The sequence below is a fragment of the Sapajus apella genome, unplaced genomic scaffold, assembly GCF_009761245.1.
Source record: "Sapajus apella isolate SASKATOON/1434 unplaced genomic scaffold, GSC_monkey_1.0 scaffold24, whole genome shotgun sequence".
Classification (NCBI taxonomy): Eukaryota; Metazoa; Chordata; class Mammalia; order Primates; family Cebidae; genus Sapajus; species Sapajus apella.
In genome coordinates, this window is record NW_022436964.1 from 166,526 (window position 1) to 179,085 (window position 12,560).

Genomic DNA, 12,560 nt, shown 5'->3' on the forward strand with positions numbered 1-12,560 from the left:
TGAATGCTGTATAATCAAGACAGTAGCTACAGGGCTGGTGTTTCCTGGCAGGGCATGTGTTTTTAAATTTTCACGGGTGACTGATTTGACCTGCCTTTGCTGGTCCTTAGTTGCTGAACAGTGAGGTAGAGATGAAGATTTTCAGAGAAGCTTCAGGGACTTATCTGTTGTGAACAATGTGAGCACTCAGGCACCATTTCCTCCTGGATAGATGTGACTGAATTTGGGCTCAATTATCAAGAGGCCTCTTCCTTGTGTCTGTTTTAAAATGTAGAGAAGGAGATAAAACAGGGAAAAAATCCCATTTTTGGTATAAAGGCTTTTCTTTATATCCCTCTTTCAATCTCCTCACCCGCTTAATCATCTAGAAGGCAAGGCTTTCGAGCCTCAGGAAGCCAGGTGTATCTGAGAGTGTGGACAGGGAAAGGCCCTGGGCCTGTTTGATAGGATGAGGCCACTAGAGGATGGCAGGTGGTGCTTTTTTCACCATCTTGCTTGTGTCCTCTGGTCATTTTTATTCACTTTTATCATTTTTGCGCAGTGATGAGTGCAGGACCAGCAAGGAGATATTGCAGCCGTGTGGGCTGAAATAGTCTGGTACCTTCTGAAGTTGTTAAACATAGAGTTTCCATGTGGCCCATGACTTTCACTCTTAGGTATATAGCTATGAGAAATGAAAACATACATCCCCACAAAACATTGTACACAAATTTCTTAGAAGTATTATTCACAATAGCCAAAAAGTGAAAACAACCCAAGTGTTCATCACCTGATGTGTAAATAAGTTTCAGGATATCCACCAATGGCATATTATTCAGCAGCAGAAAGATGTGATGTGATGATAGATGCTAAAAACATGGAGGAACCTTGGAAATATTCGCAGTAAAATAAGACAGGTTGTGAAAGACATATATTGTATGATTCCACTCATATGAAAGTCCAGAGTATGTAGAGCTATGTAGAAATTACGTTCGTGGTTACGGAGGCCTAGGGTGTAGATGAGGGGACAGCTAAAAGATAGAGTTTTGTTTTGTTTTTCCACTCTGTCACCCTGTCTGGAGTGCAGTGGCACAATCTCGGCTCACTGCAACCTCCACCTCTGGGGTTCAAGTAATTCTCCTGCCTGAGCCTCTCGTGTAGCTGGGATCACATGTGTGCCATCACACCCAGCTAGTTTTTGTATTTTTAGTAGAGAAGGGGTTTTGCCATGTTGTCCGGGCTGGTCTTCAACTCCTGACCTCAAGTGATCCACCCACCGTGGCCTCCCAAAGTGTTGGGATTACAGGCATGAGCCACTGCACACAAACTAGGGTTTTTTTCTTTTCTTTCTTTTTTTTTTTTGAGACCAAGTTTTGCTCTTGTTGCCCAGGCTGGAGTGCAGTGGCAAGATCTCAGCTCACTGCAGCCTTCACCTCCCAGGTTCAAGCGATTCTCCTGCCTCAGCCTCTCAAGTAGCTGGGATTACAGGCACCTCTCATCACATCCAGCTAATTTTTTGTGTTTTTAGTAGAGACGAAGTTTCACCATGTTGGCCAGGCTGGTCGTGAACTCCTGACCGCTGATGATTCACCTGCCTCGGCCTCCCAAAATGCTAGGATTACAGGAGTGAACCACCGTGCCCAACCAGGGGTTTCTTTTTGAGGCAATAAAAATGTTCTAAAGTTTATCAAGGTGATGCTTGCAAATTCTATAAGTAGATTTAATGCAATGATGGCTGCAAATTCTATAAATAAATTTAATGTGGTGATAGTTGCAAATTCTATGTAAAACACAAATTGTACAATTTCAGTGAGTGAAAGCATGCTATGTGAATGTCTTAATAAAGCTTTTATTTTAAAAATGAGCAAAGGGTAGAATGTTAACGTGGCCCACATCTACATGGTGGGTATATTGGTTTCTATCATATTTTTTTTTTCTATGTGGTTTCTATTATATTTTTCTATGTGACCTGGGTGCGTGAGTAGGGAGGCCAAGCTCACTGAGAGCCTCAGCACACCCCCATCACCTAGTGTGAGCGAGCTGCCTGGCTTCCCTGAGCATGGATGTGATGATGTCACGGGTGTTTACAGATTCCCTTTCACTGTGTCCCACAGCACTCCTGGTTCACGTGTGATACGCTGCACTTGGGGTGGAGGTGTGCTGACCGTCGTAAACGGCTGAGCCTTTCTTCATTCTTTACCATGGCTCTGATGCACAGCTTTCAGATACCAGTTAAGAAGGAAGTTCCTGAGATGATGGACCTTGTGCTAGTCCCATAGGGCTGCTAGGGTAAAGTGTCATAGACTTGGGGGGATGGGCGGGGCATGTATTAAGAAAAGAAATGTATCTGTCACAGTCTGGGGGCTGGAAGTCCAAGGTTAGGGGTCCCAGTGTGGTGAGGGTCTGGTGAGGGCTCTCTTCCTGGCTTGCAGATGGCTGCCTTCTCACTGTGTCCTCCTGTTGGGGAGAGAGAGCTCTGGGGTCTCTGCTTCTTACCAGGGCCCTAATCCCAACATTAGGGCCCCACTCGCATGGTCTCCTCTAACCCTGAAGAACTCCCAAAGGCCCCTTCTCCAAATACCATCACCTATCCTGGATTGGGGCTTCAACACAGGAATTGGTGGGAGTGGGGAAATGAACAGTCTATCAGGGCCCCCCAGTCAGCCCCACTGTCCCTGTTTAGGGAAAGATTGTAGGGCACAGGCGGGACATAGAAGTGGGGGAAGCACAGGTTCTGCCTCCTGGGAATGGTTCAGCCAAAACAAGGACAGGGACATGGGGTAGACAACAGCCACTGGGGTGACCAGCAGGAGTCCCGAGGTGTCACTAAGCCGAGGTGTCACTTTCATCCTTAGGTGAGGAAGTTGGCTGAGCACCCACACACGCCAGAGTACTGACCACGTTCCCTTCAAACACGGCTCACTTACCATTCCTCAACCCTGCGAAGAGGAGGTGCTACCTCGTCTCCTGAGGATGGCCCTGAAGGTAGAGGAGTCATGGGAACTGCGCACATCACCCACCAGTGACTATTCACTCCCCACATTTTCCCCGATGGCCTGATGTGCACTGAGCTGGGAAAGCCCTGCCAGGATAAACTCTTCTTCCCAAAGGCCACAGAGGGCAGGCCTCCGACACTGCCCACATGGAGCAGAAGGGACGGAGCAGAGGGGCATCTGTCCAGCTGACTGGTGTGTTCTTTTGGTGGATGGGGCCAGAGAGGACCCAAACATGGCTCCCTTTGTCACTCAGCAGAGGGGCCAGACCGCTGTGTACTGGACAGCTGTGCCCCACCAGCCTTTGCTACTGGGCCAGCCCCCAGCACCATGACCACAGCATACAGGGAGTGCTGGGACCAGTGCTCTGGCAGTCACCGTGGTCCTGAGCCAACAAGGGCCCTGGGGAGGAATCGGAACTCAGACGGTGAAGAAGGTGTTGGTGAGGAGGGAACCGGGGCGGGTGCCGGGTCCTGTCTATGCTGGGATCTGAGATTCTGAGAGGTGGGTTAGGGGTAAGGGGGTAGAGGCTGGCCACATGGGGTGAGGGGAGTTCAGCAGAGATGGGGAGGACAGGACAGTGTGGGAAAGAGCAGAGGGTCCTCCCCAGCCTCAGTCCCTCTCCTGGTGCAGTCCTCATCCCACTCTTAGACTCTGGAAGTCTCCCTTTAGCCAACACCAGGCCCCCGACTCCCACGCACTTCCCAGACAGCCAGTGCCACATCCAGGCAGCCCCTGCTCTGCCCTTGAGGTCTGTGCTTGGCAGAAGGGCGGCTGACCCTCGGCCCCTCTCGGCCCGGGTCCCAGCTCTCCCTGGCCCTGGGACCAGCAGACACACCCACCCTGCACCTGGCAGGCCGGCCATGCTTGTGCCCATTGGTGATGGTGGATTGGGAGGGAACTTTTTCAGATACCAATGTAAATCTGTCTGCATCAATTCCACACAAGAGTTCAGTCATCATATGGGAAGGGAATCATAGCTGTGGGGGGCTCCATGCAGGACCCCGAGGGCCCCTGAGGCCAGTCCCTGTGGCCACAGCAAGGAGCATCTGCTTCTGCTAGTTGGACGAGACTCTTTCCTGCCCAGAAACCGGAGAGGGACTTCCCCTGCTCCCCACCCACTGTCGTATCCCAAACACACCCGTGTGGATGGACACCTCGACATCTCCCCTCAGCCCAGGGCCTGAGCTCTTCCTAATGAGGGTTAAGCAGGAGCGGCCGCCTCTCCCTGTGTCCATGTTGCAGGCAGCTGCCTTCTCCTCAGCTCCCACTGGGCAGAACAAGAGCCGGCCAGCTCTCTCCATCCCAGGATTTCCGAGGGATGCTGATAACTGAAGCAGGTGGGGCCTTGTGAGTGGATGGTGGGAGGGATCAGGGCTTCCTGAGCATCCGTCAGTCCCTGGAGCATCTGAAGGGGCAGCCTACACCTGGAGGAACAAGCGGGGCTGGCCCCCGTGGGTCCCCAGTGCCTGACATCTCCTGGTCCCTCTGCTTTCCCTCACAGACCCCCTCCACTGAGCAGCACAGCCCCGAGGACAGAGGCAGGAGCCCGGAGAGCATTCCCAACACAACTATATTTATTCATATTTACACACGAGACCCCCAAGGCACTGCTCCCCATCCCCAACCCCTACCCCCAGGCCCTCCCTTCCCGTTCAGCCACACTCTTCCTCCCCCACTCTCTCCCTCCCCTCCCTCCCCCACTCTCCAAAGCTAATGCCCAGCAAGATCAGCACTGGGGGAGAAGTCTTTGCTTTGGGGTCACCCAGTGCCGTGAGAGTCTGAGAGCTGAGAGCCCCACCCTTGAGGATTAGAACCAGGGAGCCTGCCCTGTCCCCCTACTGGCTACGGTGCTGCTTTTTCTTCCTCTTAGAGAGCAAGGGATCACCCTTTCTCTTTTGGGACTGTGAGGGGCCACCCAGCCCCCAAGCCACGGATTGTGCCCCAGAGACTCTGAGCCCAGGCCCTAGGTGGGGCGTCTCTTCAGCAGGGGATGGGGCTCCAAAGAGAGCTCGCTTCCTGGACTTGGTGGCAGGAGCGGGTGCTGGGCTGAGGCCTCTTCTCTTTGCAGATTGGGACTGAAGAGCTCCGTGGGGTCCCCGCCATTCTGGGCTGAGAAGGCCCGAGGCAGGGACAGGGCTCTGGGACAGCTTCCAGGGCCGCAGCCTGTAGTTGGTACCCACGACGGAAACCATACCAGGGATTCCCCTCTCCTCCTCACTTGACCCCTTAGACAGCCTGCATGACTCCTTGACAGGAGAGGCTCCAGGGAGACCCCAGGTGTCTTTGGTCCCCATGCCTGGGCAGGCAGGTCTATGGTCCTGGGAAGGAGAGTCTGGCCGGGCAGATCTCAGCCAGCGGGAATCCAGTCTCTCCAAAAGCACCACAGGGTTTTTGGACCTGGCCACCCCAGTGCACACTCTGCCTCGTCCCTGAGTGTCCCGGGAGGCCATCTGGGGGGTGGGTCTGTGGTCCTGGGGAGGACAGTATGGCCAGGCAGCCCTCAGCCTGTGAGAATCCAGCCTCTCCAAAAGCACAACAGGGTTTTTGGACCTGGCCATGCCAGTGCATGCTCTGCCTCGTCCCTGAGGGTCCCGGGCAGCCATCTGGGGTGGGCAGGTTTCCACGCTGACCCTTTGCTGGGGGCCAGGGACATCTCTCTCTGCTCCTTGGCCCGCTGCAGACTTAGAAGAGATTGAGTCCAACCGGGCGGTGCCATGACTAGGGGCTGCCCTCGCACACCGTTCCTCCTTCAAGGATAGGCGGCGCTTCTCCGCTACCTGCGGGAGGAAAGGGGGCACTGACTGGCACTGCCCCAAGTGTGAGCAGGGCCCAGGGTGGCAGAGACCAGGGCACTTGGGCGGCAGGCAGGGAAGCCTGAGGCAGCTGGGCTTCCTGTCAAAGAGAGGGTGTGGCTCTGCCGGGCATCCCGCTGGGCCTCACTGCAGTTGGCCTCCTGACTCCCCTCCTGGCTTCTCTCCATCCTGCTCCATCTGAACCTGCACCTCCCCACCTCGGAGTGGCTCCCCAAGAAGCTGAGCATCCCCGCAGGGTGGGGTAGACAATCAGGTGGGGCTTGTGTGCTGAGTCCCTCCTGCCCCAGGGGTACCTGGGTTCCCCTCCCTCCCTGCTCTACCTGGGCAAGGGTGAGTCCTTCCTCCTGCTCCAGCTCCTGGCTTAGGGCCAAGAAATCCATCTGTGGATCTGGAGAAAGCAATTCTTCCAGAAATTGGGGGTGGATGACGGCCTCCACCTGGAAACAGAAGGAAGATGGCGTGAGGTTCCCGGGCAGCGAGTAACCTGGAGGAGATGCAGAAAGCAGCAAGTGCCCCGTCCCCACCCTCCTGGAGCTGTCTCATACCATGGCGACCACCAGCTCCACACACAGATCACAGACCTAGTAGCATCCACACATGCAGACAGAGACACACAAACCACACACAGACACACAAACAGACCCACATACGACACAGGAAAATACACAGACACAAGTAACATACACACGCCACACTCACACCCACACAGACACAGTAACAAATCACAGACACAAACACACAGACACACACAATCACATACACAGACACTCAAATCAACACACACATCCACCACCTGTGGAGTAGCTAAGGAATAGAGCTTAATTCCAAGGACCTGCGAGTGACCCCCCGACCTCCTGGAATTCTGCAGACCCCAGCACTTCAGGCCAGCCCACCTTGGTGACAAAGTCTTTCTGGGAACACAGATTGTCAATGTAGCTCAGGAGGTCGGGGTCTGAAAGCATCCCGTCCTCTTCCTGCTCCACTTCGCCCTCTTCCCTTTGTCCTGTGAGCTGCTCTGTGGCCCCATCGGGAGGCCCCAGCAGGTCCTCCATGATGTCCACATACTCCTGCACCACTTCAGGGGGCATCTCCTCGGGGGCCTTGGTCTCTGCTGGCTTCTGGGGCCTGGGTGGTGGCAGGCAGGCAGGCGGGGCCTTGGGGCCAGGCTTGCTGGGAAGGTACACTGAGGCAGGGAGGGAGGAGGACGGTTGTGGTGAGGGCTGCTCCTCCTGTCTGCACCACACAGGGGAGGGCAGGGCTCGGGGACGTGAAGTGGGTCCCAGCTGGGTCAGGACCACCTGAACCACAGCGCCCCAGAGGAGACGCCGCAGGGGGGCACATGTGAGATAGCATCATTTTGAAGGAAGTTTGGAGCCACTGATAAGCTGCGTACTCTACCCACTCATCCCTGTTCCTGGGCAGATTGTATGTTGAGTTTTGGAATGGCGAGGGGAGAGAGTAGCTAGGAAATGTGACCAGGTGAATACTCACTTCATGACCACGGGCCCCCCAATCCCCCGGCTCCCCTGAGCTGTCTTGTTGGAAGGAACAAATCCCTCTCTTGAAGGGAGGCATGGGGTGTGGGGACAGTGGCCTCCCTTGGCCCCTGCGGCCTTTGCCGTGGCTCCTGTGGGAATGTGGGAAGCCATACCAGGCTGATTGGCCACCTGAGGGGCCAGGGTTCCTTGAGGTTCAAGCCTTGGCGGGGCTGGAGGAGGCAGGCACTGGGGCCCCTTCATCCACTGCGACTTCTGAATCTGCATCTCCTCCTCAGCCTCAAACTCCAGGAACCTGGGGTGAAGAAGGTGCAGGCCGTGCTGAGAGGGTCCAGGCCCCCTGCCCCCAGGACCAGGCAGCAGCCGATGGCAGGGATGGGAAGGAGTGCCTCGGGCGGGCTGTCCAGGCCTTCCCTGGGGCCCATCCCCCAGTCCCAGAGGGAGCTGCTCCCAGAGTTCTGGGTCACCCTCCCTCACCTGGCCCCTGCAGAGCCCGTGGCATCAACAGGGCTTCCTGACTCAAGTCAGGACCACGAGGCCCTGGAGGGCCCCGGGGGGTCACCTCCTCCAGGCTTCAGCTGGCCAGTGGTGGGGTTTATGGCAGGTGTCATATTGGCATTTATGGCAGGTGGAATGTTGCCCAGATGCTGGAGTCCTGAGGTTGGGACTGTGGGGATAACCCAGGATGACGAGGCCTGGGAGACCCCTGGTCGGGAGGAAGAAAAAGCTGAGCCTGGAAGACAGGGCCCCTTTCCCCTGAGGTTGCTGGTCTGTCTTAACAGAGGGGACTGTGAGGAGCAAAGGCAGGCAGGCCAGAGATGGGTCTCATGGTGTCCTGGATGCAGGTCTCCCCTGACCCAAGGCAGGTTTCTCCAATCCTGGCAAGGCCGGGATGGGTGAAAACCGACTTCTGGTCACTGCTGTGAGGAGAGTGCACCCCGCTCTGTCTATAGTCGCCAGCGCCCCTTCTCCCCATCCCCACAGCTGGAGGTGACCACCTTTGGGCTGTGATGCTGGCTGCTCCCTCCATGACCCCCAGTGTCAGGCAGGGATTGGCTGCAGGCCAGGCATGGCGTGGCTTCCCTCCAGGGCCGGTTAGAGACCCCAGAGCACTCTAGGAGGGAGGAACAGCTTCCTGAGGGAGCCAGGGGCCCAGGAGGGCCTGTTTGTCCACACCCTCCTCATGCTCCACTCTGAGAAGCCACCATGGCCAACAGGCCTCTGTCACCTTCTCTTACTCTGCCATGGGGGCTCTGTCCCTGCACCCCAGACTCACTTTCCCGCCATCTCGTAGTAGATCATCCGGTCAAAGTTGCTCGTGTGCTGCCATTCCTGCACTGCCCGCCACAGTCCCTCCTCCAGGGTCATGCGGGGCTTCCACCGGGCCAGGGATCTGAGAACTGGGCTGTAAGGCGGTACAGTCAGTCCCAGTCCACAAGCTCACCCTCCATCCCAAGCCCAGCTGGTCCCAACACCCAGCCCCTGTCCTCCCCACATCTGTCCTACCATGTGTCCCTGTCCTGTTCTCCCCAATGTGGGCTCCTCAGCCTCCAGGACACGTCCCCAAGATCAAACATCAACACAAGCTACCGGGTGGCCTCTCCGACTGCCCCTCAAGTCCTCAGTGTTGACAAGTGAACTCAGTACTTTGGGTGGAACGTGTGTGTCCCCAGCATTCCTGTGCTGAAGCCCTCAGCCCTGGTGTGTCCATTCTTGGAGTCAATCAGGGTTAGAGCAGGTCATGAGGGTGGGTTCCCGTCACGGCATCTGAGCTCTAATTAGGGCAGGAGGAGACACTAGGGCTATCCCTCTCAGCCTGGGACTTCCGGCCTCTGGAGCTTGGATACATGAATGTCTCCTGATAAAGCACCCAGTCTATAGGATTTGTTATGGCGGAGCCCGAGCTGACTGAGACAGCGCACACACAGAATGACTGGGGAGCAAGGGTTAACGTGCAGGTTCCAGGGCCCCAGGACTGAGCATTTAACCAGCTTCCTGGGGAGTCTGGAGCAAGGCAGCCCCTGGGGACGCAGCCTCAGGGTCCTGGAGAGGAGTGGAAACCAGAAGCAAACAGAGCGGCATCCAAGCCCACTGCATGCGGAGCCTGTGAGCCTGGGGCAGCTCCATTCCGAGAATCAGGGTCCCCAGTGCACCGGACACTCAGGTCCAAGAGAGAATGCAACCAGTCCCAAGATGCAGGGGCGGCAAGATTTTTGGGAACAATGATGGGGCCTCCTTACGCCTACACCCTGGGCAGGGGACTTGCCTAGGGAGTGGCCAGTGTGTTGCCTGGTGGATGTGCTCAAGCTCCCGTGGAGTACGGGTTTGCTCATCAGTGGGGGACACAGGGTCACAGAGGCACCGCAGGATGGAGAGAGGCAGGACTGGGACTGAAATGACAAACTCTCCCAGATGCTGGCATTGCTGCCTCAGTCACCACAGTCCACGGCCCCGGGCTGCTGGGCTCGTGGTGCACTCAGAGCCATCACTGGAGCCTGTGGCTTTGGGGAGCACTGTCCAAGATGGCCTAGTCCTGATAATGATAGTAATAGGGACAGTAATCATAACTGCTGTCATGTGATGTGTCACAGCATGTGCCGGACACTGTGCTGCGTGCGTCATATGTGTGCTCAAGTCACCTCTTCACCATCCTCTGAATGAAGCATCGTCGTCCCTTTTTCTAGAAGGGATCGAGGGTGAAGCTGCAAATACCTGCCCAGCATGGACCCCAGTGTGAGGCCGAGACCATCTCCTGTGCAAGCTCCACCACCGCTGTGCCAGCTGGACCTCGGCAGAACGGTGGGTGTGTGCCAGATTCCTGCAGCTCCCACCCCCAGCCAATGTGCTGTGCCCCTGGCCTTCGCCATTCAGGTCAAGGGGAGGCACTGGGGCGTACTCAAAGTCCTAAACCCAACCCATGGCTCATGTCGGACCAGGAACCCTCTCTGACCTGGGTGTTCTGTAAACATTGTCATGAAAATGACTGGAAGTAAGGATGGGCTGCACTCATAGGACAGTGAGGGGCAGGTGACATGAAGCCCCTGAGAGTCTGTCCTAAGCGGCAGCCAGATTAATGTTGCTGAAAATGTGCCCTTTGATAGTGCAAACCATTGCCTTCAAGAACGCCCTGCAAGCTCCCCTGAACAGCGTGACCTCCCGTCCATCGAGCAGCGTCTTTACGGGTGAGCTGCAGGACTAGCTCCGGTGCCCCGAGGACACTCACATGAAGAAACAGGAAAGCGCTTCCGTGTCCGGACTCTGGGGAAGGTGCCTCCGGGCCAGGGGCTTGTAGTGCTGCCAGAGTCGGAAGTTCTCATACACGCTCTTGGGGTTGCAGAAGTTGTCCGGGGGGGCCTTGGCCTGGGAGGGAGCCAGGCTGCCCTCTCCATGAGCCCCTTGTGGCCATGGACAAGCGTTCCCTGGGACCATCATGGGGGTCAGCTGGGGAGCCGGTGGTGCTGGAGGAGGAAGGCCCTGAGACCAGCCTCCCTTGCAGGCCTGGGTGCCCCCAAAGACCTGGGCAACCATAGCGGGCAGCACAGGGGCAGCTGCCAGGGGTTGGTGAAGTGGATATGCGACACCCTCGCAGAGGGTGCCTGGCGCCTGCCAGACGAGGGGGCCATGAGTTAGGACCAAGGTCTGTGCCTGAGGGGCCTTCACAGGCCCCACTTCTGTCCTCATCTGGACAAGGACATTGGAAGCCCCAGCCCAATTCGGGCCTCGGCCATCCTGTCCTGCCACCTTAGGGGTCCTGGGGAAGGCAGACAGCACCGGAGGGCCACCTGGAGGAACCACTGCAGTCACGAGGGGCGGCTCCTGTGCTGGGCCGGGAGCAGGTGTAGTGAAGGGCAGAGCCGTGAACACTGGCATGGAGGTGCCAGGGTTCTCGGTCACACCCGGTTCCAGCACTGGGTATGCTGTGGAGACAAAGGAAAGAGGTGAATGAGCTAGGGTCTCAGGTCCGCCCTAGTCACCCCTAGATCAGAGGGGTGTCCTACAGCTGAGGGCGTTTGACAGGGAAACTGCAGCTTGCAAGTGTCCCTGAGTGTGTATCGGATGCTCTGTTACTCCAAGGGAGGGTCGCCTCACTAGAGAGCCTGGCCACGGCTCCACTAGACTCCCTGATGCCTGTCTGCCAAGAAGCAACAGCCAAGCCTTCGCTGCCTCTGAGGGTCTCCCTCGGGCGTCCCTGGAAGACCTGCCAGCCTTACAGGCATCTCCCAAGCCATGGGTCAGGGATGAATCTGTCGCCGGCTTGGTGTCCCTCAGCATGCTCAGCAGCAGGTGAGGGGCCTCCCCCAGGGCAGTGCTCTGCACTCAGAAGGCCTCCAGGAAGCCAGAAGGTTCCTAATATTATGGCCCCATCTCCTTTTCAGTCTTCCTTTTCCTGAAGCTCTCGTACACCCCTTTCTTTCCTAGCTCAGCACAACAAAAGAAAACCACTGAATAGACCGGGCGTGGTGGTTCACGCCTGTGATGCCAGCACTTTGGGAGGCCTAGGCGGGCAGGTAACCTGAGGTCAGGAGTTCAAGACCAGCTTGGTCAACGTGCTGAAAGCATGTCTCTACTAAAATACAAAACTCAGCTCAGTGTGGTGGCACACGCCTGTAATCCCAGCTACTCAGGAGGCTGAGGCAGGAGTATTGCTTGAGCCAGAAGGCAAAGACAGCAGTGAGCCAAGATTGCACCACTGCGTTCTAGCCTGGGTGACAGAGGAGGAATCTGTCTCAAAAAAAAACAATGAAAGGAAACCACTGGATGGAAAATTTCCCAAACCAGCACCCTGTGAACCCTGAAGATAACCCATAAGTGTCACACCCAGCCTGCAAGTGATTGTCGTGGTACCATGCACAGCAAGTGCTACACAGGGCTCAGATTTGGGCCACCCTTTCCTCAGTGCTCGGTGGTCCTGGCTGCCACTCAGGAAGGTCTGTTCCCAGGGAGCAGGTCTGAGAAGCAGTGGTGGAGTTCCCTGAGGTACTGTCATTGCTCAGCCAGCAACAGCGGCACATGATTAGAGCACAGCCAGCCAGCGGTGAGCAGTGGGGCTGTCAGGGGAGGTGTCCGGGGATTTTCACAGCTGCTGGTCATGTTACAGTAGGTCGTGAGACAGCGAGCCCATCTCTGGTCCTTTGCCTTTGAGCTCCCAGTAACTGAATATAGTGACCAACCAAGAATCAGAGGTTCTGGGCCACAGGCTAGGTGGGCAAAGTTGTCTGGAGCTCATCACTGTTCATTAGGACCTCATGCAGTCCCCAGTCAAGGGGAATAGGGAT

General features: G+C 56.5%; 1 protein-coding gene across 1 annotated transcript; it reads right to left on the bottom strand.

Annotated features, from left to right (window-relative positions):
* Positions 1–4,810: 4,810 nt before the first annotated feature.
* LOC116559697 (NUT family member 2G-like) lies at positions 4,811–11,556 on the bottom strand. Its single transcript, XM_032290779.1, has 8 exons — positions 11,283–11,556; positions 10,508–11,201; positions 8,561–8,689; positions 7,440–7,579; positions 6,682–6,971; positions 6,109–6,225; positions 5,526–5,752; positions 4,811–5,372 (listed from the first exon to the last, which is right to left on the bottom strand). The coding sequence occupies exons 1-8, from the start codon at positions 11,554–11,556 to the stop codon at positions 4,811–4,813; spliced, it is 2,433 nt and encodes an 810-aa protein (XP_032146670.1).
* Positions 11,557–12,560: the final 1,004 nt, after the last annotated feature.